Source organism: Gymnoscopelus microlampas, assembly GCF_963454915.1.
Source record: "Gymnoscopelus microlampas genome assembly, chromosome: 11".
Classification (NCBI taxonomy): Eukaryota; Metazoa; Chordata; class Actinopteri; order Myctophiformes; family Myctophidae; genus Gymnoscopelus; species Gymnoscopelus microlampas.
In genome coordinates, this window is record NC_139948.1 from 36,454,495 (window position 1) to 36,479,702 (window position 25,208).

A 25,208-nucleotide genomic window follows, 5' to 3' on the forward strand; every position below is an offset into this window, starting at 1 on the left:
ACACACACACACACACACACACACACACACACACACACACACACACACACACACACACACACACACACACACACACACACACACACACACACACACACAAACAAATACGCGCACACACAAACAAACAAACAAAAAAACAAACACACACACACACACACACACACACACACACACACACACACACACACACACACACACACACACACACACACACACACACACACACACACACACACACACACAAACACTTACAAGCACTCTTTTCAACAGATAATTGTCATGGACATCTTTTAAGAACCACTCTTATAGTGATACCGTATCAAGTCCTTGCCATATGTTCTACATTGCAACATACCCTCACATAGGTGTGAAACCATTATCGAATAATGAATCAACATGAAAATGTATTTAATTACATTTTAATGTATTGTGTAAGATTCAATGTGCTCTTAACAATTCACCACAAAATTAATACTTGTCTTTCATTGTGAAGGGGGAGGGCACACACCCAGTAACTTTGAGTGATGCTGACTGAAGGCGATCAAATCATTAAAAGAAAAGAGAACGCCTCAAACGTTTCTCTGACATCATTTGACATCACGTCAGACTGTTTAGTCGTAGATCCGTTCAATACATATATTTACATATTTGTATCATTATAAACACACAGATTCTGGCTAAAACAAGACAGTCAATGCAGAGTACAACTTTCACTTATGTCCAAATGTACAGATGCAAAAACCATAACAACAACTAAAGGGGACAATATTATTATAATTATTATTGAAAACGGCATCCAAACATTCAAGGTTTTCCAGGATGCGTGGGAACCATGCTCATTTACTCATTGACTGAACGGAAAACATGGACTGGATGGGTGACAGAGGGAAGGATGATAGAGGATGATACAGTGAGTCATTGCCACAAATATCACCACCACAAGTACAGTAAAGGGCGTGACTGTTGGTCTTTTGGAGCAAGGGCAAAGACTGACAGTACTGAGGAATGATCTCCCTTGCTATTAACAGGGAAATTTATGGAGCCCACATGGAGACAGATTGCTTAATTGGAGTGGGACACTGTGATGTATCTCAAGAAATAAATACTGGACTGCCTGTCACAGTCTGCACACGGATCGTGTGGGAGGGGATGGGGATGAATGACTTATGGCATGGGATGGCCAATTGTGGAAAAGTTAGGAGAGGGTGGAGCTTGTATGGGGGAGGTTATTGTGGGGAGCTATTTGACTATGCAAGCATACCCGAAGGTGGCGACTGTCCTGTCAGCAGCAAGGACATCTGGTTTTCTTCTAGTGAAATCAGAGAAGGCACGTGCCCACTAGGCTAAAGATAATAGCCCCAGCCCTCTGTACTTATTCCAAAGGTCAAAGCAGCTTTGGTTTTAGATGCAAACCTGAGGGGGTGAAAGATGGTAAGATGGCCTGCAATGTGAACTCTCTCTCTCTCTCTCTCTCTCTCTCTCTCTCTATCTCTCTCTCTCTCTCTCTGTCTACTTTTCTCTCATTTCAACGATGAACAGACACAGAGCCTGAGGTCATGGCAATAGAGGGGGCTTAAGCTGATCTCTGTTGCATGCTGGGGGCGAGTGATTTAGAGTGGAGCCTCATTGGGAATGACAATGGTACACAGTTGCATATTGTCATGGGAGGCACGGAGAAGGATTTATGACAATAAAGGTTACTGAAATGAAAACGAGGAGAATTGGAACAGATCCCAGAACTTAGTTTCCAACTTCTGGCTCTTTCTTTTCCTGCGCACAGATACTCTTATATTCATGTGTGTGAACAGCTATTCGATTTCCCCGAGCTGTGGAAGCCAACTTCAACTTCAAAGGTTAAAAAGTGGTTTCCGGCAAGCAAACAATGTAGAGGAGTAGGGTAGGAATAATGGTCTGCACGACCCCTGTCCTCCTCTGCTGACAGGTAATAAGGGCCGAAAAAAAAATTGCTTGTCGCCACGGGGGTCAACACAGACAGAGAAGCAACAGGAATTCCTCTTCCATGGGGGATCAGGTCTCACCCCTACCACCAGACATGACTGGAATACATACACATGCACTAATTCACACACAGCCTGCGATGTCCAAACACACAATTGTCCATTCATATCGCCATCAGCACGTCTACACTGATCTAGGCTGACACGTCCGAACAACAAAGCCAGTGTGTCAGTTGTTGTAGGTGCGGCGATGGAAACGGAGCTTGGGCAAGTCTGGACGACACTGATCAACCCCCCCCACCCCCCTCCTCTCATCCCTCCTGGCCCCTCGTCCTCTTTTGTCCTCTTTTCCCTCTCTCCTTCCCCTACCTCTCTTGTCGTCTCCTGTCTCACCCTGCCCTCACTCAGTCTCATTACAGACCCAGCCCCTCCAGCAGTAACAGCAGACCCAGCACTTCTGATACAATGCATGAGTGTGTTGATGTAGAGACCTGGGAACATTTCTAAGTGTGTTACTTTGAGGAATGAGGTTATAAATAAGGGAAAGTCATCCAAACGGAAAAAACAAGGTTATCAGGAACCCCTTGTGGCGCCATGTCAGAAGATTCAGCTAATACGCATTATATATTACTCTAGTGAATAGCTCCTCTGGCTTCAATTGCCTACTTGATGAAATAAGCTCACATCGTATTCATCATATGAAGCTGGTAATCACCTCCTGTGCTCCCTTAACGAGAAAGGCTCCCAAAAAGAAAACATATTTCATATCGCTGTAATTCCAGGTATCAGTCAAAGTAATTCCACCATCAATGCTACATGTGTGAAATAGAACATTGAACATAAATGCTTAAAACATTAAAAATAGAAATCCCCAAATTGCCCACGCAACAAATTTCATCAAGTTTGATTTCTTCTAGGCCTGGTGATCAGGTTCACCTACCTCAAATACACCCTCGTCCAGGAGCCTCGTCCCGAACACAGTGACGCCCTCCGTGCTGATGACAGGGTTCTCTCCTCGCAGTAGATCCAGGGTCTCTATCTTCTGACAGTCGAGGTAGAGGGTAACAGACTTGCCCTGCACACTGTAGGCAATCCTGTGCCATCTAGGGATAGAACAAAGGGAGAGTGAAGGGTGGGGGCAGCTTAAGAATGAGCTTACCAATGCAGGGGGATTCAAAGTCAAAATACAGCAGTAACCATATGTTTCCCTACAGGCTGTAAACACAAAACATATGGTTACTTCTGTCTGCCGAGTACAGGTCAAACTGTATCCAACAAAAAGCAGCGACGCAAGGAGATGATTCAGAGGAAATCTATGTATCGTGAGAGTCATACAAACAGACAGGTCCTTTGAGCTCCATGACAAGAGAAGAACAGAGTTTTCTACAGTCTGATGATGAAGGGCAAAGACATGTAAAATATTGAATAACTGCATCAGGGGCTCTGGAAGCTATTCTATTACATTCAAGGTCGCTCAGTCATGGTCAAGGTGTCAGTTTGTCTGTGTGTGTCAGAATCAAGTGGGGCTATTTGAGGTAAACACTGTTCTCAGTCTTACAGATCTACTTTATCAAGGCACATTCTACACCTGTTGAAGCAACTGATTGGCTCAGGAGGTAGATATTTTTTTTAATTTATTTTAATATAGTGCTTTGCCCCCAGCCCATATGGGCTTATAAGACACTATTATAATGTAACTGCTTTAAACCTTTAGCCACCTAGCCCACTACGAGTTGTGAGCTTGTAGATGTGCTATCTTTTATATATTTTTTGAAAATGTTAGAAATGTCTGGACATTTTTATCTATAATGACATGTCCAACATAAGGACACAAGGGTTCATATGGTTAATATCTGTATCAATTTAACCCATACAAATCGGGAAAGAGTCTGTGTCATTTCAGATTTCTTTGGCTATTAAGAAATAGCAGATATACAAGCTCATGCTCGCGCTATGAGCTTGTAGATCTGCTACTTTTGAAAAATCTTCAAAATGTGTGCAAATCTTTGAATATACATATTTTTAGAGTGAACATTTTTAACTCTAAATCTTTGCTTCTGGGGGTCCCTGGAACAAAATACTTTTTAAATGGAGGGTCGGCGGTCAAATAATTATCATTTTGGGGCGGGGCTTGATATGAAAATGTTTGAGAACCACTGATATAACATATGTTTTTCAGAAAACTGTTAGGATTTAGAAGACATTTGTAGACTCGGCCTCAGGTCTTAATGGGTTAAACTGAGAGGATGAATGCCTCTGGGGGCTATACCCACTTTCCATCTGACAGGTTGATCTTCTTGAAGGTAGGGTAGTCTTGTGGTGAAGGCTGACCCCGGTGGTCCTCATACAGGAAGACGGGTGACCGGCCCACCTCAAGGCCCAGTTGCTGGACCCCCTGTTCATCATACACAGAGACCAGGAAGAACTGCGTGCCCTTCTTAGCTCGGACCGTTGCCATCAGAGAGAAATCCACAGGGAAAGGGGAATCTGTAGAGAGGATGAAGAAGAAGATGAAGAGAAGATGAATGAGCAGTGGTGAAAAAGTAGTCAAATGTATTTCTTAAAGGAGTAGTTCACCCAAAAAATTACTTATTTTCTATCAATTGCACACCCCATGAAGCCTGGAATTCATGGATTTGTTTTTGTCGCATTCCTGCGGCAATAATTTGATGACCGGGTGTATTTCCAGTAGGAGACACAAAGAGTCTACTTTGTGTCTCCTACCGGATACATTAGCATCTTTCCGCCGGTAATCAAATTATTGGCTTAGGAATGCGACACAAACAAAAAACAATCCTTGAATTCAAGCCTTCATGGGGTGTGCAATTAATAGAAAAGAAGTCATTTTTTGGGTGAACTACTCCTTTAAGTAAAACTAAAACTTCATTAAGTGTCTGTCTAGTACCAGGGAAAAGCTGCTTTGTGGGGGCACTGAGCTGTATCTTCTTGTCTATCCTGTAGGCCAGGTCTGTCTCCTCCATGCCTTTCCTGGTTCTACAGAGGCCAGCCTCCATGGACACTCCCTCCATGTGGTCCGACAGCTCCAGCAGCTGGAGCACATCCACGGGATCAGCTACGGGGCGGAGAGGACGAGAACAGCAGCAACAGCTGAATTAGCAGACATATGAAAAAAAGCACACAGGGTGTGTCGTGTACAAAATATCAAAATGTAAATATTAATTTTTGACAAAGACATTTATCTTTTAATAAGTGACTTTCTGGCTATACCAATCCTCGAACGGTTCGAGTGAGGAAACTACTAAGATTACTAAATTGGACCTTATGACAGAAAGGGTATTTCATAGGGTGTGTTGTGTACAAAACATCACATGTAAATATATATATATTTCTTACACAGACGTCTATCATTTAATAAGTGACTTTCTGTCTATCCCAGAATGTTGAGGAAACTACTTGATTACAAAATTGGACCTTATGACAGAGGGCAACAGGATGCCTTTGCAGTCTTACAGCGCCGTTGGGCTGATGCGATCACACTCTGCTGTCTGCTGTTAAGTGCTAGTTGTTACGGAGCAGCCGGTTTAGTGGGGCTGGAAATAAGATCTCTTAAAGTGTATGGGCTTCCTGCTTTCTGGGAGCTGGAGGAGACAACTCCTTAGAGAAGTGGCTGCAGGTGGCCTGTCTTCTGTGGCTGTTATTACAGGGAGAGGGGTGGTACACGGCCGAGCTCATAATCCTACCGCAGTGTACACCTGTCAGCTGCCACCTGCACGCAGCCCCTATACGGCAACAGCAAGCATCTCATTCATCTGATTCTGGGCACTTCGCCGGCATAACAAAAGCATATTCAAAAGCGATTCATATACACAGGAACATTTTCAGTGTTAACCCATTCAATCCGGGAACGTGCATCTCTCTGTCATTTTAGATTTCTTTGGCTATTCAAAAATAGCAGATCTACAAGCTCATAGCTCGGCACCGAGTGCTATGAGATCTGCTATTTTTTTTGAAATCGTGAAAGTTTGTGCAAATCTTTAAATATATGTTTTTTTTAAGTGAACATTTATACAAAATATCTTTGTTCCAGGGACCCCCAGAAGCAAAGATTTGAGTTAAAAATGTTCGCTTTAAAAAATATATTATATATTTGCACAAATGTTCACGATTTTTCCAAAAATAGCAGATCTACAAGCTCATAGCGTGGCACTCGGTGAATACCACGGTGAGCTTGTATATCTGCTATTTTTGAATAGCCAAAGAAATCTAAAATGACAGAGATGCACGTTCCCGGATTGAATGGGTTAAATTATCAATTTTACAGCGTGATTACATATCAAAGTGTACTTATTAGCAATGAGCACAACTCCATACAGGGATTCTCCCAGCGGTAAAGACTACAGTATGTCTCGTTACAATGAGTCTCATTTGCAGTCGGCCAGTCGCGTTATTAGATGTTTTGTTGATAAAGTGCTGCCATGAGCATTAGGCGGGCTCAGAGCTTTGTGTGCAGGCGGTCTCCCACCAGCTGCCAAAGGGAGTGTGTTCAGGGCAACTCAGCACTTAGCATTCCAGGCATCTGAAATGAGGAGCCTCGATTCAAACCGCTTTACTCACTAGCTCCCCTTTTATTCTCGCCGTTAATTAAACATGTGGAGGGAGTTTACTGGTGCCCCAGACATTGCTTGCAGAAAAACAACATGTTACATTTTATGGCATTATTTATTTTTCACAGCAAAAGGCCCTTTATTTTTGGGCAGCTCTGAGCTCGCCCACTGGGTCCCCTGGCACAATTGCAATGGGCCTGTAAAAGAGGTTAAGCTGTGAATTACAGCCAGGCCTTCACAATAGAAAACATTAGTAACCGATCTAAAGGTATTTTAGACCAGAAGGGCTTAATTTTATAATTCAGCACAGAGTCGTAAACAGACCCAGTAAATTAAATAATTTACTGCTGGCTCCCTGCCTTCCAGCGAGCAGAGCGGTGGTTAGGCTGATGGCCTACAGCCATACGGTACCTGGCACTAACACAGACTCGCCCACACACGGACATTTATGATCCTTTTCAAATCTGTGTAATTGGCAGGCATGACTGTGAACCAACAACTAAATGTCAATGAATAATTTATCAGGTCAGAGATCAGCATCCATCTCTCTCTCTCTCTCTCTCTCTCTCTCTCTCTCTCTCTCTCTCTCTCTCTCTATCTCTCTCTCTGTGCCCCATGCCTCATGCACATGCATGCACAGAGACGGCGGAGGAGAGGTTAATAGGCCCTGATGTCCGGAACTGCCTGAACAGTATTCTAATTTGAGGCAGCATGGGTGTAATTATACAAGACGTTTGGGATTCTGTCCGCTCGTCAGGAAGAGCACCTGACAAATGGCCTGGGACTAACTCAATCAACTTTTCACCACAAAACGCTTTCTTCTGCTGCATTTTTTCCAAACCCAAGCATTCCAAAGAGATAACACATCACATTACTGCACAGAACAATAACAACAGCTGAGCGATGAATTTGGTCGTTTTCTACAGGAGGTGAGATAAAGTCATTGTTCGCTATCTAGCACAAAATAATTTCGTTTTCATCTTTTAAAAGAAGACAGATAATAAATTCTCTTCACGTTGTGGCGGCGTGCTGAAAGGAGGACACCCTTGACCTTACAGCCCTCCGAGTTCTCTCGACACAACACAGAGCTGTCGATATGTGCAAACTACACCGCAGGGAACACAGAGAGAGAGGAGCAGCACAGATTCCGCCAGGAAAGAGAGACTGCTTTCACAATGAGCTGAAATAACCTCTTTTTTTTAAACCTGAAGCCGATTCTACATGTCTCCTAAATCTCAACAGTTTTTATGAAAAACGTATGTTTCTATATCAGTGGTGCTCAAACTTTTTCATGTCAAGGACCCCCAAAATGATATGTATTTGGCCGCGGACCCCCATCAAAATATTTTGTTCCGGGGACCCCCCAGAAGCAAAGATTTGAGTTAAAAATGTTTGCTTTAAAAATATATTCAAAGATTTGCACACATTTAACGAATTTTCAAAAATAGCAGATCTACAAGCTCGTAGCGCGGCACTCGGTGCCGCGCTATGAGCTTGTAGATCTGCTATTTTTGAATAGCCCAAAGTGTAAAATAATGCTTTTTAGCTCAAATCTAAAAATGACACAGTTCCAGGTCTTAATGGGTTAAGAGCAGAAATGCTGGGAGTAATATGCATGCATCCCACACATACTGTATACGTATGTGCAAAAACTAATGGATGCAAGCTGTTGGTGGATAAAAGTGGTAACCCAACCCAGAGGAGGACGGTCACGGATGTGACGCATTTTGAGCTGGTAGATCTGCTATTTTTTAAATTAAATAAACTCTTGCCACACGTCCCATCCCCAAAGAAAACAAAGGGCTTTCTATTATAATGTTCAGACTGATGATAGGTTCTTGGTTTACCTATGATCCTAGATTACTGAGGCTCCATGCTTTTGATGTATTACCTTGTGTTTACCTTGCTTACTGTAAGTCGCTAATTGCCTAAATTGTAAATGGTGCATTTATATAGCGTCTTCATCCAAATTGCATTACATTCACCCAGACGGCAGAGCCCAGGATCCCAGGAATCGAACCAGGAACCTTCCGATTCCCAAGCGGCCTCCTGAGGCACTGCCGCCCCAAGTAGAGTAGTACTAGTCTATCTCAAAACTTAGGTGGCATTATTGTAGAGTAACGTAAGCTTCATTTGAACAACGGAGGATTCAACCACGATGGCTGCATGTCAGAGAGAGCAGTGACTCTGATGAAGTACACAGTAAAATCCTCAGTGTTAATTTAGCCTATTCAATCTAAGTGCCGTGCTATGAGCTTGTAGATCTGCTATGTTTTGAAAAAGTTTGTACAAAATCCATGAATATATATATTTTTAAAGCGAACATTTGTAACTCAAATCTTTGCTTCTGGGGGGTCCCTGGAACAAAACATTTGGAGATGGGGGTCTGTGGCAAAATACATATCTAAAAATGTTTTCTAAATCCTAACAGTAAGTTGCTATCAGTAGTGCTCCAACTTTTCGATGTCAAGAACCCCCAAAATGATTGCATGAATTTGGCCGCGGACCCACATCTCAAAATATGTTGTTCCAGGGACCCTCAGAAGGACCGATCGGAGTTAGAAATGTTCGCTTTAAAACATAAAATGTATTCAAAGATTTGCACAAATTTTCAACAATAAAAAGAAACTTGCCAAAGAAATCTTAAAATTACACAGATGTGTTCCCGGTCTTAATGGATTCATTAGTTACAGATGGATAAATTAACACTCGGGATTTTACTGCATATGGTGTGGCGATACGATGCAACCGATAGCTGCATGCCAGAGAGAGCAGTGCCTCTGATGAAGACTTTGATGGATCTAACGATCCATGGGGCAGTCACACTGGGAAATCCTCCATATTTTCACTATTACTCCCCCATGCCTGACTCTAGTGCTGTAAAGAAGAAGCCTCAGGCATCTGAAGTCTGGATCTGGATTTGAGCCAGGATCAATACCAGACCGCTACCCACCCCATGCACCCTTGACTTGGCTCTGTTGCCTATCAGGCTGAAGCTGTGCCAATCGATCTAGTGGTCTTGCAGCATTACCTGTATTTCATTAGGCCATGTAGTCATGTTCTGACCTTACCTGTCTACCACCCCCCCCCCCCCCCCTTCCTCCTATTATGGTGTTATGGCTCAACATGTTCGATCCTCTTTGAAATATCACCAGATGTGGTTGGTCTGCGTTGTACTAGTGTGCTTCATGCCTGCCACTACACATTGCGATGTGTTGTGAGCTTGTACATCTGCTATTTTTGGTGTTCGACACCCGTGCACAACCAAGTATAATATATACATAGTATAACTCAGGCTTCAGAGAATGAGCGTCTACTTCTGCAGTAGTGTGATGTGAATACAGATTTTGTTTTTACTGAGCAAAATAGAGATCCGTGTTTTCCAGTAGCACAAAAAGGTCAGAGTTCATGAGAAGGGGAGGAGATTAGACATCCAGCAATTCCCTTGCGGTGCCTTAATAGTTAACACACACACATGACATCTAGTCTGTGCACGCAGATGTGAACATACGCACATACGGTACATGCATGTGCAGTGTGTGTGTGTGTGTGTGTGTGTGTGTGTGTGTGTGTGTGTGTGTGTGTGTGTGTGTGTGTGTGTGTGTGTGTGTGTGTGTGTGTGTGTGTGTGTGTGTGTGCGTGCATGCATGCATGCATGCATGGATGCAAGTACACATTCCACATAATGACATTTCTCTCTCTTGCTCTTTCTCCTTGTAGCACTTGTGTGAGACGGTCTGCAATGCGGAAAATATTGTCCACAGTCTTTCTGGCAGAAGAGGCCTGAATTAGCTCCAACTTGATTTCACAGAACACGCTCTGTCCGAAGCAAATGTCAGCAGGCCATCCACAACAGTATCTCTTCTCTGACTGCGTGACACTTGACTCAGTGTTTCCATGTCATCGGACAGCCCAGTACCACCTCAAACATACAGTGCATAGATATAATGTGCGCTCTGTGCTTCCTCAGCAAGTGTCTCTGAAGGCATTCCATCTGACTCACACCTCCTACACTCCCCGTTTTAAGCCTGAAAACACACAATACTGTACTGTCTAAAACCATTGTGCCTAGGAACAAGGGGATTTTTTAGGGGATGTGATGGGGCCAAAATGGAACCAGGGCCAAGAGAAGTTCCCACCAAATGTTTAGAACCACACCCTGAGATGAGAAAGGAGAACAGTTGGACTTAAGTTGGATTTATGCTTAGCTGAAAATAGCCAATGTACAAGCTCACAATGCATCGTGCTGCAAAGCATTGTGGGCTTGTCTACCTGCTATTTTTTGTTGCTCGACACCACACAATAATGTATTTTGTATCAAGCCTCTCTGTTTTCTACACTCTTTTTTTATGTGACTGTACCTTGTTTATTGACTAGATTCATGCTTACTCTGCTTTTTCCAATCTCGCACTTGTAAGTCGCTCTAGATAAGAGTCTCCTAAATGCCTAAATTGTTCATTTAAATTTGTAAACTGTAAGCCCTCAATACTGATTACTTTGTGATATTTGCAGATGCTCTTGATAATAGTATTGTGACTTGACAGCATATCTGCACATGGTATCCATGTGTGTATTAAGAGGATAAATGGAGACAATATCCAGCCCACCACAACCCCTTTTAAGTGTCATTCTACATTAAAACTACTGCTCACAATGCAGTTCTTGGAGAAAAAAGAATTCTATAATGATAAACAAGATAATGGGGGCCAATTGGTAATGAGTAGTTGATGACAGATTCAGCGGAAATGGCTGAATAAACCCAGACACCTGCTCCAAGCCTCCATGAGGAATAGCTTTAATCTAATTAGCAGTGGGCGTGACCCTTGACTGGGTCAATGCTATGTGTAGACAGGAAAGGTAACAAGCCGCACAGTGATGGAACACACACACACACACACACACACACACACACACACACACACACACACACACACACACACACACACACACACACACACACACACACACACACACAGAAATGAGTTGTCAGGCACACACTGCTCAATAACAACTCTATTAAATAAATGAACAGCACTTTCCACCTAGCAGTCTTGCTCTACATTTCTCGTTATATGTTTTCTGTCTGTCAGCAGTCTGTCAAACATTCACTCCCATTATTGTAAAAAAAAATAAGGAAATTAAGAGGGGGGGGGTGCATCTCAACAATGTCTATCACGTAATGGGGTTGTATGGAGAAACGGAGGAATTCATTTGGCAGTAGGAATGCAAACTGGGGGAGTTGGTGATATTTATCCTGTTGATTGGGCTCCAGGGTTGGTCTGCTTTTAGTTATCATCACTGACAGTTTTTGGGACCTTGTCAAATCAGCGGTTGTGCGGGATACCGCTCGGAATCCACTCCACAACCTTTTGACTGATTGATAAGTCTTCTGCTGCAGCGGTTCAGGGAAAATAACCCAACATGTGTGAACCGTACACCACATAATATACAGAGCGCGTGTGGATTTCGTGGCATCGAGCCTGCTTTGTTGTATTGCACAAATGCATACTGTATGCTGCGTCTGTCTCGGACAGGCCTGCAACGGTATCATTTACTCACCAAATCACAAGTGGCAGACGAGCAACTGTGATTAGCGTTTTGGGAGTACTGAATATGGGTCATTGGGTAAGTCCTGTTGATAAGGCTTAGCGTCATGAGTAAAGCCTGATTTATGCTTTGTCGTACGATGGGAGTATAGAAAATGTGAACTAGGCTTTGGGGGGTGTGAGCATTGCAGCTGAGCCCTGTCTGCAGAAATCTGGTGGGACGTTTGCCTCCGTTTAACATTACAAACACTGCATTCTTCAATCTCCACAGTTTGTTCTGCTCTTGCTTGTTCACAGCATGTCGGGCCGACAGACAGGCCAAGAGCTGCTGAGCCCATAGAGAAAACACCTGCCCTTCAAGGCCTCACTCTGTCCAGGCACTACACACACACACACACACACACACACACACACACACACACACACACACACACACACACACACACACACACACACACACACACACACACACACACACACACACACACACACACACACACACACACACACACACACACACACACACACACACACACACACACACACTCACTCACTCACTCACACACTCACTCACTCACTCACTCACACACACACACACACACACACACACACACACACACACACACACACACACACACACACACACACACACACACACACACACACTCACACACTTTATGAGCAAACAAATATACACCTCAGCCTATCCTGCAAGGACCGATATGTAAACATGCACACACATGAACTAGCACGTGCAATTTTATTTATTTTATTTTATTTTATATCAACACCAGGCCGCATCACTCATTCTCTCAGATATCACAACAGCAGGATATCGTCATGGTGCACAACACCAGGGCTCACAGACTCAAAGCATACACACACACACACACACACACACACACACACACACACACACACACACACACACACACACACACACACACACACACACACACACACACACACACACACACACACACCATATTATTCTTTCAGAAGTCCTGTTCATGCATGCATTTGAAGGGAACTTCAAAGCTATAAGGGCCTCTGCAGTGTGTGTTGCTTTGAAAGTAAAGCCTAATTTATATTTCATCATATGACGGTGTAGAGCGTCAGAAATAGCTGATCTACAAACTCACAACGTGTCACATCCATAACGCGTTGTGAGCTTGTAGATCAGCTCATTGTGACGACAAATTAGGCATAAGACTGTTGTTGCCTTCTGAAGGATAACAAGCCATCGTCTTTTAAGGGGCGCTATGCAGTTCAGAGAGGCCACTGCTTTTTAGTGGAAAGGGGTTATGACACACCAGTGTCACAGAGGCCACTGTATTGTGACTCAAGAGGGCACAGATGGTTTTGGTCAAAGGAATCCGATTCCCAGCTTCTTTGTGATCCATGAATATGACATGGGTTTTCTTTGGCTCATGGTCTGGGACACAGCCAAATAGGTCAGCGTCTATGACGCCTGACCGTCACCGTTCCACAGACGGTATCTCCCATCTGATCCCACAGAAATGTGCCCTAAAACCATGTTCATGAGCATTGAGCTCTAGGTGCCTGGGGCGGGGGGGAAGTGGGGGGATTGGCTTTCTGGATGCCAGATGTTTATTGCACACTATAGATAGGAAACAGGCTCTACGAGTTGTTTTACTGTCACTTACACTATATCACGTTTATATTTATGTCACATTAGACAGATAGTAAACAGTTTCCCTCCACAATGGCATTCAGATGATATACTGACAGTATCAGCAGCTACACACTGTAAAGTCCTTAGTGTTAATTTAATATGTCTGTCAGTGTACAAATGGAACCAAATGGAACCTTGCGGGTGTAAACTCTCTGAGTTAAATTAACACCAAGGATTTTACTGTGCAGCTAACAGTTCATATCAGCATCGAACACTGTCGCCCTCCCACATCTAATGTTTCCATTAGAGAAAGACAAACGTCTATAGCAGCAGAACACTCTGGAGTCACAACAGGCGTGGACTTCCTCCTTTCCCACTGCACTGTTTCTAAACTCATCTCCTCTTTTCCACTTGTTTTCATTTGCCACTAATTTGCTGCTGGATCAAAGGGGAACAAGCCTCGTTGCCACCCTCCAATGGGAGTCGGGTGCAAGATCAGCAAGGCAGCTGGATCAAACGGGACACGGGAGAGATGGGGGTGGGTGGGAGGGTTCTACGTGTGTGAATTCCCCTCTGTCACCCAGCCAGCCGGGTGCTGGGCGGGGCGTGGGGATGTTTGAGGGGGGTTACAGTAGCTGTAGATGAGGAGGCACGCAGCATATTATGACATAAAAACAACCTCTCTCATTTCACAGCCTTTCGTTGGCACGGAAGAAGATAAACTAAGAAGAAAATGTGGTGAATTAAAAGAACAGAGGATTCATAAACTGTGTACGTGTGCGAAAATGTCTCACTTCCTGTCATCAAACGTGACTACAAAGAACTCTCTCATCTCTCCCAGACACACACACACATACACACAACACATATGGGAAAACATTATTTTAGTGTAACACAAAAAACACACGCACGCACGCATGTACACATGCGCACGCACACACACACACATGCGCATTAAAAAAAAAACACACCCAAGACTGACATATCAAATGGACCACATAAACCATAATCGGTGGTCTTATGATTCAACTTCTGCACTATTTTGTCTTCTTCTGCCAAGATTTAAGCTACTGAATTCCAGCTAAATTTGATCCCAGCAGACGTTAAGCTGTGCATGAAAGTCACTTGTGTAAATGAGACATCTTTAAGTACTTTTGTTTGTTGTCCAGAGGGTTAACTCTTACTGTTGAGGCATGTCTTTACACCAGGCAGTTTCTAAATGCAGCACCTGCAAGGAAATAGTCTGTCACGGGTCAAAGACACTCAAGACACAGCCACGGGGCATGCAGGACTATTGCTCTGATCACACAGGCCTTAAATGTCCATTGTGGGTGGTAGTATAGTTGTGGGCTAAATTAAACATAGGCTACATGTGCACAAGCAAGTTGTAAGCAGCTATCCTAGGAGATGGGAAGCGTGAAAATGGTCACAGCACTTTAAACACAGTAAAATAAATAATAAACCTTATTATCAGTCCAGCAACCAAGTCACTATGATAGACAGACATCACTCTTTGTCAGCGACCAAAACCATGTCCTGCAGACGGATAATACTATAAAACAATGAATAGATAAATAAATAGGCCTAGTGTACAATTCTACAGACTCAATGAGAATACAAGAGATTTTGTTGTAGGCTGAATGAGAAACTGCCTAATCGGAAATAGAATGAAAACATTATTATAGCCTAGTACAGTAGGTAGGGTAGGGGATATACAATAAAGACAAATCTGGGTGCGAAAATAATCATAACAGGGCTGTAAAGAGTGTGTTAGTGCTAAGCGCCTATGTGCACAGTGGGCACATTAAACAGATCCATGACAGGAATTTTAATCTACTCTGGTTGGTCAGTGTTTGGCCATATACCTCTTTCTCAAGCCAACGTTAAACCTCTTCACAGTTAGCCGACATTGGTCACGAGCAAACTCAAACATGACATCATGCAGCCTGCTCTGAGGGCCCATGTCCACAAACAGAACACCTGATGCAGTGAACATCTATGCAAAAGCTGAAAATATGTTCAATTGATAAACTGAGAAGCTGAAGCAATCCAGATGCACTCCGAGCAACCAGGGGCATAATACTTTTCTGGGTAAACATAAGAATGGCTTTACAATACATATTTAGCTCTGATAGGTTGAAGGTTCTGACAACTTGAATGGCTTGCAGTTGCAGGAGCTATGTACATCATTTGATCCAAGCCTGAGTCATTTCAGCAGGTTCTCTGTGTTTAATCCCAGCCTGAAGCAGTTAAGTGGGCAAGTTCAAACCAGCAGCATCACCAAATATTCAAACAGATCTAAATATCAGATATCACACTCACACAGAAGTTCTCAATCAAACAGCAAGGAGGAAACAAATAAACTATCATGCTCACATAGCTTAATGGTTGCCTTGCAGGCAAATGATAATAGAGCTGTCTGTAAAGTGCATGGGACCTGGGATAACGGAAAAAGAGCATCAATTACAAAATGGACCAATAATAAGTGTTGCCTATCAGCCCCATTCACGCTCTCGCCTCCAGGACCTACATACTGTAATAAGCACTTGATCATTTCTCGGCAGGTGTTCAGTACAGGCTACTTTACCAGCTTGAGTCGTTGTTGCGTGCAGCAGTAGTATAAGAAATAGCGGTATTGTCCTAAACGCCCTCGTCCATTTTAAGCGGTCCATCTTGCAAAGCGGAGACCCCCTCGCCTCCGCCACAGAACTTTATAACAATTACAGAAGGTTGAGGGTTTCTAATAAGCAGCCATGCGTAGAGAGAAGATAGAAAGCAGTGCGGAGCTACATGCACTCTCTGTGGATCCACTTGATCTGATTGTTGGAGAAGTTTTTTTGGAGGCTCCTCTCAACTTCTTCTCCCTCTGTCCTTCTCATTCAATTTCTCCCTCCCTCCCTCTGTTCTCCTCCTCGTCCCTCCTCCCATAGGACGGCGTCCCACGGCGAATCAATGGATGAGGCTCGGTCATAAATCACCGCTTCATTGGCGTGCGCTAAAGGTTTATCACTGCTGCTAATTTGTTACTTTGCCTCACTTCTTATCGATAGCAGAAGAAGATACTTTACTTGCTCAGTGTTAAGGCACCGTTCGTTTAATAGCTATAGTGACCCCTGTAAATCTAAATTATATGTTGCAAAGATAGCCTTGGATCAAGAGAGATGTATTTTATCGAGTCTGACTGACTTTTACTTTCGTATCTATGATAGTCTTGGGCTTCACCCCCCAATTGTCACTGAACATCCGCGCGGAAAGGCCGTACTTCTCCGTTACATGTACAACAAAAATCATATAACGTGCTGACCCTGTAGTCCCTGATATTAACTCGACATTAGAAACCCGTGTGCACTGTATTAGTCCGTATTTTTCAATAGATATGTGTTTTAATCCCGTCTGTGTGCATGGGGAACTCATTTGAAACAAGCTCAGTGCTTTGATGAGTCTTCCAGTTTAGTAGACCTTGTATTGTGAATTTGTACTTCCATGTACTGTTGTTCTCATGTCTTACTAAATAAAGTACATCAATCAATCAATCAATCAATGTGTCGGATTCTGTCGGAAGGTCCCTCCCTGTATTCCTCAATGGGCGGTAGTGACGGGCGCATGTGGTGAAAGCCGGTGTTACACTCGATGTAAAGAGGAAGTAAACGAGAGGGGAAATGGCGTTCAGGCACAGACGGGATTAAAACGCATATCTATTGAAAAATATGGATTAATACAGTGCACAAAGACTTCGAATGCTGAGTTAACATTTGGGGCTACCGGGTAATTACCTCATATTTTGCATTTGTGCATGTTCGGAGAAATACGGACTTTACTGGTGAATATCCAGGGCATTCTTGAGAGTGCAGCCCAAGACTATCATAGATCTGCAATGCAAATGTAAAAAAAAAATCGATAAAATACATCTGTGAAAGAAAAGAGAAGGCAAAGAAGGCAATTATGAGGCTATTTGGCTGTATACAAAGCCGGTCGTAAAGTGTAGATAGGATTTAAATGTCCAATTTATAACTGGTGAAAGTGACAACGAAGATGATGTTGGTGGGGTGATGAAAATAAAACTAACTGCACATATCTTAGCATTTTAAAAAAAAAAGTATGTTTTGTTTACCCCAGATCAGGGGTTTTGCATGGATGTGTCCAAGCATTGAACTTCACAGCAATAAATAAGTAGCCTAACTACAGCACCCCTGGCCAGTTCAAGGAGTATGATCCCTCATCCCTGGTTGAATGTTGACCGACCAGGTTATCTTCACCAACATCACCTGTATATCAGCAGCCAGCAGACAGATATCACAAGCCTGCTGGCTACATAACCCCAGGTTAGAGGTCAATGGCTGCTGCTGACAGTCCAGGACTGGGTTAGTAGTTCAGGCCTGCTCACATTATACATATCCACAAGTACCAAGGGTTAAAACCAGAAGATTTGTCATCACACAGCCCTCTAACTATAGAGTCCACTAATGTTTGATTAATAGTGGTGGTCCTCCCACCTTGTAAAGTTCTCGTTATGGTCAGCTGGACTAGCAGGGTCAGAATAAATATCACAAGCAGACAAAAGTCTGCTCTTTCTCCCCCCATGTTTCCACATGGTTTTACTGTATGCACGTGTACATATACTGTAATACAAAGTATAAATTAATATTATACCTTTATACTTTGTATTTGTAGCTCAGTGTGCAAACAATGGGGACACTGTTCTGTTGTTGGGGCATAGGTTTAATTTCAACTTTGGTGCGGGAAAAACTGCTGATAGAAATAAGCTGAATTAGGGGGTGACGGTTAACCCATCTCTCATTACTTGGGGGAAACACCCTCAACACACGCTTATGAATGAGGAAGTATAGTCGTGCCAAAAGCCCAGAGACCCGTTCCAGAATGATTGTGGTATTCGGTTGAGACATGCTCAGAAATGAGCCTTTGACAAAGAGCTTTTCTAATTGGAAAATTAGCAAAGATAACAGTGCTAGAGTCCAGGCCATGACAGGCCTCCGTGAAGAGGTCAGGGGGAAGCGAAATCCCTGAGTACACTTGGAGAGGATGAGTCGAACCCTATCTGTTAGAGGAGAAGTGCTCCGACAAGAAAGTGAGAAACATCCCTTGACAACTCAAAATCACCTCTTTTATTAACTAATTCTGCCCTCTCATCGTCTCTCACTAGGACCCGGTTTAAAACTACACTGCCTGAGTGTTAATTTAACTCCACGAGTGTACAAATGTAGCCACGGGACCATTTGGTTACATTTGTATACTCTGGGAGTTAACTGGTTAATTCAACACTGAGGATTTTACAGTACAGACCTTGATAGTGAATATTTCTCTCAATCCTCAAATCAAGTTTATCTTGCGGAATTTAAATGAACGCTCAGGATTTTACTGTGACGAGATTATTGAAATTATACACCCTTCTGCCAGACAACCCTCAGCATGTTGTGCATTGCATCATGTGGAACAGATCAAGATTTTAATTCAAGGACACTGGAGAAGATGTGCGTGCTGGATTCGGGCATAGAAACCCAAAGATAGTAAACATAAACAACGGACACACATGCATGACACGGAGGGTTATGGGAGTGAGATATTGGAAAACACTTCTATAAAAACACCCAGATAACTGGACAGATTAAGGTTGATCCTCTAGGGTAAACAAGAGACCCCTGACCTCCCACCCTCTCCCTTCCCAGTACCGGCTTATAACTCCCCTTAGTCAGGGCCACATTCCTAGCAGCTTTTAGCAGATAGTTACTAAGACTCCAGTGGGTAGTCTGAGCCCTGGGTGAGAAATACTTGCAGAGTATGTGCTATGTATACACCTACAGTACTACAGTATGTCTTTATCCCTGGACCCGTACATAGTGAAGATTTCTCCCCTTCCACAAAACAATCATGTCTGTAGAATCACGAGTGTTAATGTAACTCTAAAATCTAAAGGGACACTAGACGTGTAAGGGTCCATTTGGTTAAGTACACCATTGGTTCTCAAAGTGGGGTCTGGGGACCCCCAGCGGTCCTTTGGGGGGGGGGAAGCAAAATGTCTTAATAAAGCATCGCAATCATTTTAACCACTTTATCCATACTTTCTATGTTGGCTGTTTTGGAAAAAAAAGTTTTTGAATAATTTTGCATTTTTAAACACATATCTTCTCTTCTGGGGATCCCTGACAAAAAAAAAACGTTTCAGATGGGGGTCCGCAGCCAAATACATCAATTTGGGGGTCCTTGTTTCAAATATTTTTATTGTGAAGCACAGGATAGGATTATACATTTTCCGTTCAAATGTGGGGGTCCTTGACTTGAAATGTTTGAGAAACACTCAAGTACATTGCATATGTATACACTGCATATGTACATATACATTATCACTGAGGATTTTACTGTGTGGAGCCATATGCAGAGATTTTATCAAATCAAGATTATCTCATAGATTTCTTTACTCTTTTCAAAGCTAGGGTTGCAGGTGTAACTATGGATCTAATCTAAAGCATTCTTTCAGACCGCCAGAGACGGTGCTTAGCACCTGGATGGATTGGATATTCTGGCGGTCAGAAATAATGAAATAGAACTGACTTGAACTGCACCCTGTCTTAGGTTACAACACACACAGAGCCATCGATCAAGCCAAAGACATAAGCACATACGTTTACATTATTGTACTCAAAGGGAACATTCCAATTAAAAACAAATTCAATGCATTTGTCTTATGCCGTCAATTTGTCAATTTGAATTAGCCAACGAGGGATTCAGAAAGCATTCTGGGAAATTATGAAAATAAGATACATTAATTTTCATTTCTTAAATTGAAATTAATACCACATAAATGCAACTGAAAACACACAGTGATCAGAAGGGGGAGAATGATGACGCCAGATATTTCATGTTTCTGTGTGGTGGCGGTAATGAATCACAAAAACAGACAGACAGATTCTATGTGGTAGATTCTCTGGTAACATTTACAAAACATGAAGGGTACCGAAACACTATTCCAGCTGTGTTTTGACATTTATTCACTGGATTAGTGTGGGAAGAACGAAAATGTGCAGATTAAGTTAAGTCTATAAGGGATGGATATTTCTCAAACTTTGCTAGACATTACACAATTGTGTAATGCTGTGGTCTCTCTCTCTCTCTCTCTCTCTCTCTCTCTCTCTCTCTCTCTCTCTCTCTCTCTCTCTCTCTCTCTCTCTCTCTCTCTCTCTCTCTTATATGAATGATACTCTCTCTCAAATCTGTCCCCTCTTCCACTCCCTTTTGTTCTTTTAGTATGTCTCTCTTGCTGTCATTCGCATAAATCATGTTAATTTATTAATATATTGAATTTCTTTTATGGTAATTTTTAGCATCAGAACTAGATGTTCCTCTCAGACATGTTCATGTAGCAGCATAAAGCGGATATGGAAAAAATCATCTCTCTCTTTGTAACAGACTGTGGGTTGGTGCTTGATGATGGAGATGTCTTTTTATTTATTTATTTAAAATCATCCAATATCATGTTACATCAGTTTTTCAAATAACATCTCTTCAGTTGAGTTTTGATACATTCTTCAACATAAAATATATACATTGGGAGAGATAAAAAGTGTGTACATAAAAGGTAAAATACAATATATATATATATATATGCATACAAAGACATGAGAGAGTACATAAATGTATGTGCATTAATTAAAATAGGTTACATGAGCAAGACAGTCATTTTTGTCTCTAAATCCTTGCCTCTACGAAATCATCTCCAAGGCATTACATATTTAACCCAATTCGACCAAAACTTGATCAACTTCTCTTTCTGCAGCCAGAGAGAGAAAGTAATCTGCTCCATAACATAGATATAATTTACTATATCTATCCATTCTTTTATGGTGGGGGCCTCGGGAAGTAACCGGTGTCTTGTAAAGACTTTTCTACAGGCAGATATCAGAACACCAAATAAGTATTCATCAGATCAGATCTTCCTGTCTGGAAATGTACATGTTCCAAAAACAATATTAAAAATATGTTATTTATTGATCTATGAAACTCTACCCAGAAGGTCCTAATCACTGGACCCAAAATATATGCCAATGGTTAGCCTCCCGCCGAGAGCCACTCTGTCTCCAAAATGTCACCTCCCCACCTTCTGTTTATGCGTAATAAAGAAGCGAACAAGACACTTCCACCCAAACTAATGTGAATTTGTACATTTCCATTGGAATTTACATATCTCAAACAATTATTCGTTTGATATATTGAAGTCACCCTCCCTCTCCCTCTTTTCTTTAATGTATTCTGTATTATGTTGTTATTTTGTCATGAAGCTGCCATAATATCTAGAAATAACACCCTTATCTAAGTTGTTCTGGTATGCATCAATAAATATTCTCAATACTGGGTCATCAAAGTCTGTTTCGGATATAACGTTCAAAGTGATTGCGAATCTGTAAGTGAAATTCTTTCCTCAGATTTTCAAAACTCTTAAACTGTCCCTTTTTTCTAAGTAAATAGAATGTTGTAATCATTTTTGAAATCCAGGATTTGAAACTACAGTCTATTGTGTTTGGTTTCAAATCCGGATCATTAGCACGCCACTGAATTATTTGTATCTTATCATCGAGTTTATATTAATCTTTTACCATCTTCCAAATCTTTAATTGAGTTTTAATCCATCGATTTGTTACATTTTCAAAAGCTCTTCCTAGACTTCCATGACTCAACATCCCATGAATTGGGGGATCCTTCATAACAGAGAGTTCAATATTTTTTCCATCTGGCTTGAAACATTAGGTTTCATATATTAGTTAAGGGTTTAATTTGGGCTGCATAAAAATAATCTTTGAAATTGGGTACTGCCATTCCTCCTTCTTCTTTTGACAATTGTAACGTTTTAAATCTAACTCTCTGGGCGTTTTACCTTATGATGGAGATGTCTTATCGTTTAATCACTGAGAGGGTGGAAGGTTTACAGATGTAATCTGTCAACACATTACTGTCTGCCCAATGTGATGCAGCAAAACATTATCTGTGATATTGATACGTGAGAGGAGCTTGTGAGTGTTTAGGATTAAGGACCCTGAGAGGGGCTTTAAACGGAGCCTGCCTCCGATTCGCTCCTTTGGTTGAGGAACATGCCAGAACAGGACAACAGGCAGAGTGTGGGGAGAAATATGCATCTGAAGTCTCACAGGAAACAGGCGACTGACTCTTTGAGCTTGCCAAGAAATATGATTTATGTGTGTTTAAAAGGGAAACTCATCAAAGCAGTCTTCTTTCTTTCTTTCATGCAATCATCATAAGATAGTCAAAACACTTTTCCCACTGCGCATGCTTCATAAGTCCATGATGCAATTTGTCATTTGCGATAACTTGGAGAAATGTTACTCCTCTCAAGAACACTGTTATGATCTGTTTCCATGTTGAGATAATTTAGGTTGTTGTGTGGCTAATGGTTTTCATGACCATGCATATGATAAAGAAGGTTATGTCATGATTGGGGTGCTTGTGTATAAAGTCATTCTCAGAGTGGTGGAATGCATCAGTTGAGCTATTAGCATAGTTCATTATCATATAAACTTCATTATGGATGGAGATACAGTACAGTAGCTACAGTACACTAAAGATCCTGAGCGTTAACTTAACTCAGAGATTTAAAAAATGGACAGGTAAGGGTACATTTTATTCTCAGAATTAAACACTCAGACTTTTACAGTGTAGGTCAGCTTTTACACTCTCAGAGTTTTTGTTTCCATTGGAGAGACTGAACAAGTGGCTAACATGTGTCTCCAATCGATGACACACGAAAGGAACACTTTGTGGTTATATACACTGATGTTATTGATTGGTTAAAAAACACTATTGCGTAAACGTGCCTTTTGTCAGTGACTGCAAAACATTTCAATAAAATGGCATTCGCAGCTGATTGAGTATGAAACTATAAAGGGAGAAAATAGAGTCACTAAACAAAAACATACTTTTGCTTGTGAGGGCAAATCTAGGTTAAACTGTCAGAGGCTGGTAAACGTCTGGCCCATGACAGCTCCTCCAAATGACCCTCCCTCCCTGCACCGAGGCACACACAAACTTACACATACACAATGACACAAATGCATGCTCACTGACACACACACACACACACACACACACACACACATGCGCGCGCCTGCTCGCACGCACGCACACACACATACACGCACAAACAGGTGTGTGTGTACACACACCAGAAATATTATTATTCCCCTCATTGCCTGCTGACGAAATGAGCTCTATATATCACAGGCTGCCGCTGAATTTTTACATACGAGTCCTACAATGCCCTCTTGCTACAGCTGATGCTATAAATCCACTCTGTCAGAGGTATCCGGAGTCTACCTGAAGTACCACAGGGCAGAATGAGCACATTACATAATCAGCAGCTTATTGGTATTTCATCATCACCACCACCTCCTTCTACCTCTTTGCATGTCTCTCTGTTTCTCTTTCACTGTGTCTCTCTCTTTTCTCATAAACTCAGCCTTTCACACATCACACATCACACACAGGACACACAGTCACACACACACACACACACACACACACACACACATACACACACACACACACACACACACACACACACACACACACACACACACACACACACACACGTGGGTAAAAATAGAAGAAAACAAAACAGGTCTGCATTTTTAGGCAAATGTATCAAATGGAGCAGTGAAAAGGGAAGAAAGCACAAATTAATGTATGTACTGTAACAGTAGTACAATACTACTGTATATCAACAGCTATAGTACATTTGCTCTCTAGTACACAGATGGCTTCCCAGGAGAGCGTGTCTTCACAGCAACTGTGGCACCTTGTTGTAAATCTTTTGGCTGAATCACACTGTTATTCTTGCATGCATTGTTATATGAATTTAATAGAGAACCAGAGCCACACTTGTATTGTAAGAGGCTTTAGTCTTAATGCTTTAAATGTAGTATACCTTTTGGATCAAATTTTGAAATTGGCTTTACCTTCAGTGCCCCTTCAAACACAAGCGCTGGACTTAATTGCACAATGAACACAATGCTGGCATTTTCAACTGTCCTCTAACATTGAGGGAGGGGAACAGAGCAGGAGAAAGCTTAAAGTGCAGTTTGGGGGTAAGTTTATTTAGTTTATTTGCTTTGAGCAGTTTATTTAACAGGCATGGTCCTTAGATGTTAATTAGCTTAGTCTCCCCTCATCTCTAATTATTATAATTATCACCAGTCTGGTAACTCCCCTCAATGGTCTCCACTGCCATATTCGAGCAGAGTCTAGAGGGGAAATTTCCACCCACTTTCTCTAAGTCACGCCCCTCGTTTGGCATTTTAGTTCCAAATGGGTTTAGCAATTTAAAGTGTGATGTAATTATTTCTGCTAATCTAGTTCTTTATCCAATTCTGCTTCTACTTTTGACCAACTTCACCCTTCGTGACCAACCAACCTTCGTGTTTCTTGCTTTCTAAATCAAGTTAAAAGGTGTAATCGTGTGTGTGTGTGTGTGTGTGTGTGT

General features: G+C 42.1%; 2 protein-coding genes across 5 annotated transcripts in view; one reads left to right on the top strand and one right to left on the bottom strand.

Annotated features, from left to right (window-relative positions):
• The window catches only part of col5a3a (collagen, type V, alpha 3a), a 62,673-nt gene extending 46,109 nt beyond the window's left edge, over positions 1–16,564 (bottom strand). For 3 of the 4 annotated variants that reach the window (XM_084072539.1, XM_084072542.1, XM_084072541.1), the window contains exons 1-4: positions 16,293–16,564; positions 4,864–5,031; positions 4,232–4,445; positions 2,899–3,061 (exon numbers count right to left, since the gene is read on the bottom strand). In XM_084072539.1, coding sequence (XP_083928665.1) covers positions 2,899–3,061; positions 4,232–4,445; positions 4,864–5,031; positions 16,293–16,377 — 630 coding nt within the window. In that variant the 5' untranslated portion in view covers positions 16,378–16,564. Of the gene's footprint in view, positions 1–2,898; positions 3,062–4,231; positions 4,446–4,863; positions 5,032–14,889; positions 14,934–16,292 lie in introns of all 4 variants that reach the window. The other variant, XM_084072540.1, reaches the window with a different exon arrangement.
• The window catches only part of soul5 (heme-binding protein soul5), a 177,205-nt gene that overhangs the window by 25,450 nt on the left and 126,547 nt on the right, over positions 1–25,208 (top strand). The gene's annotated exons all lie outside the window — the stretch shown is intronic.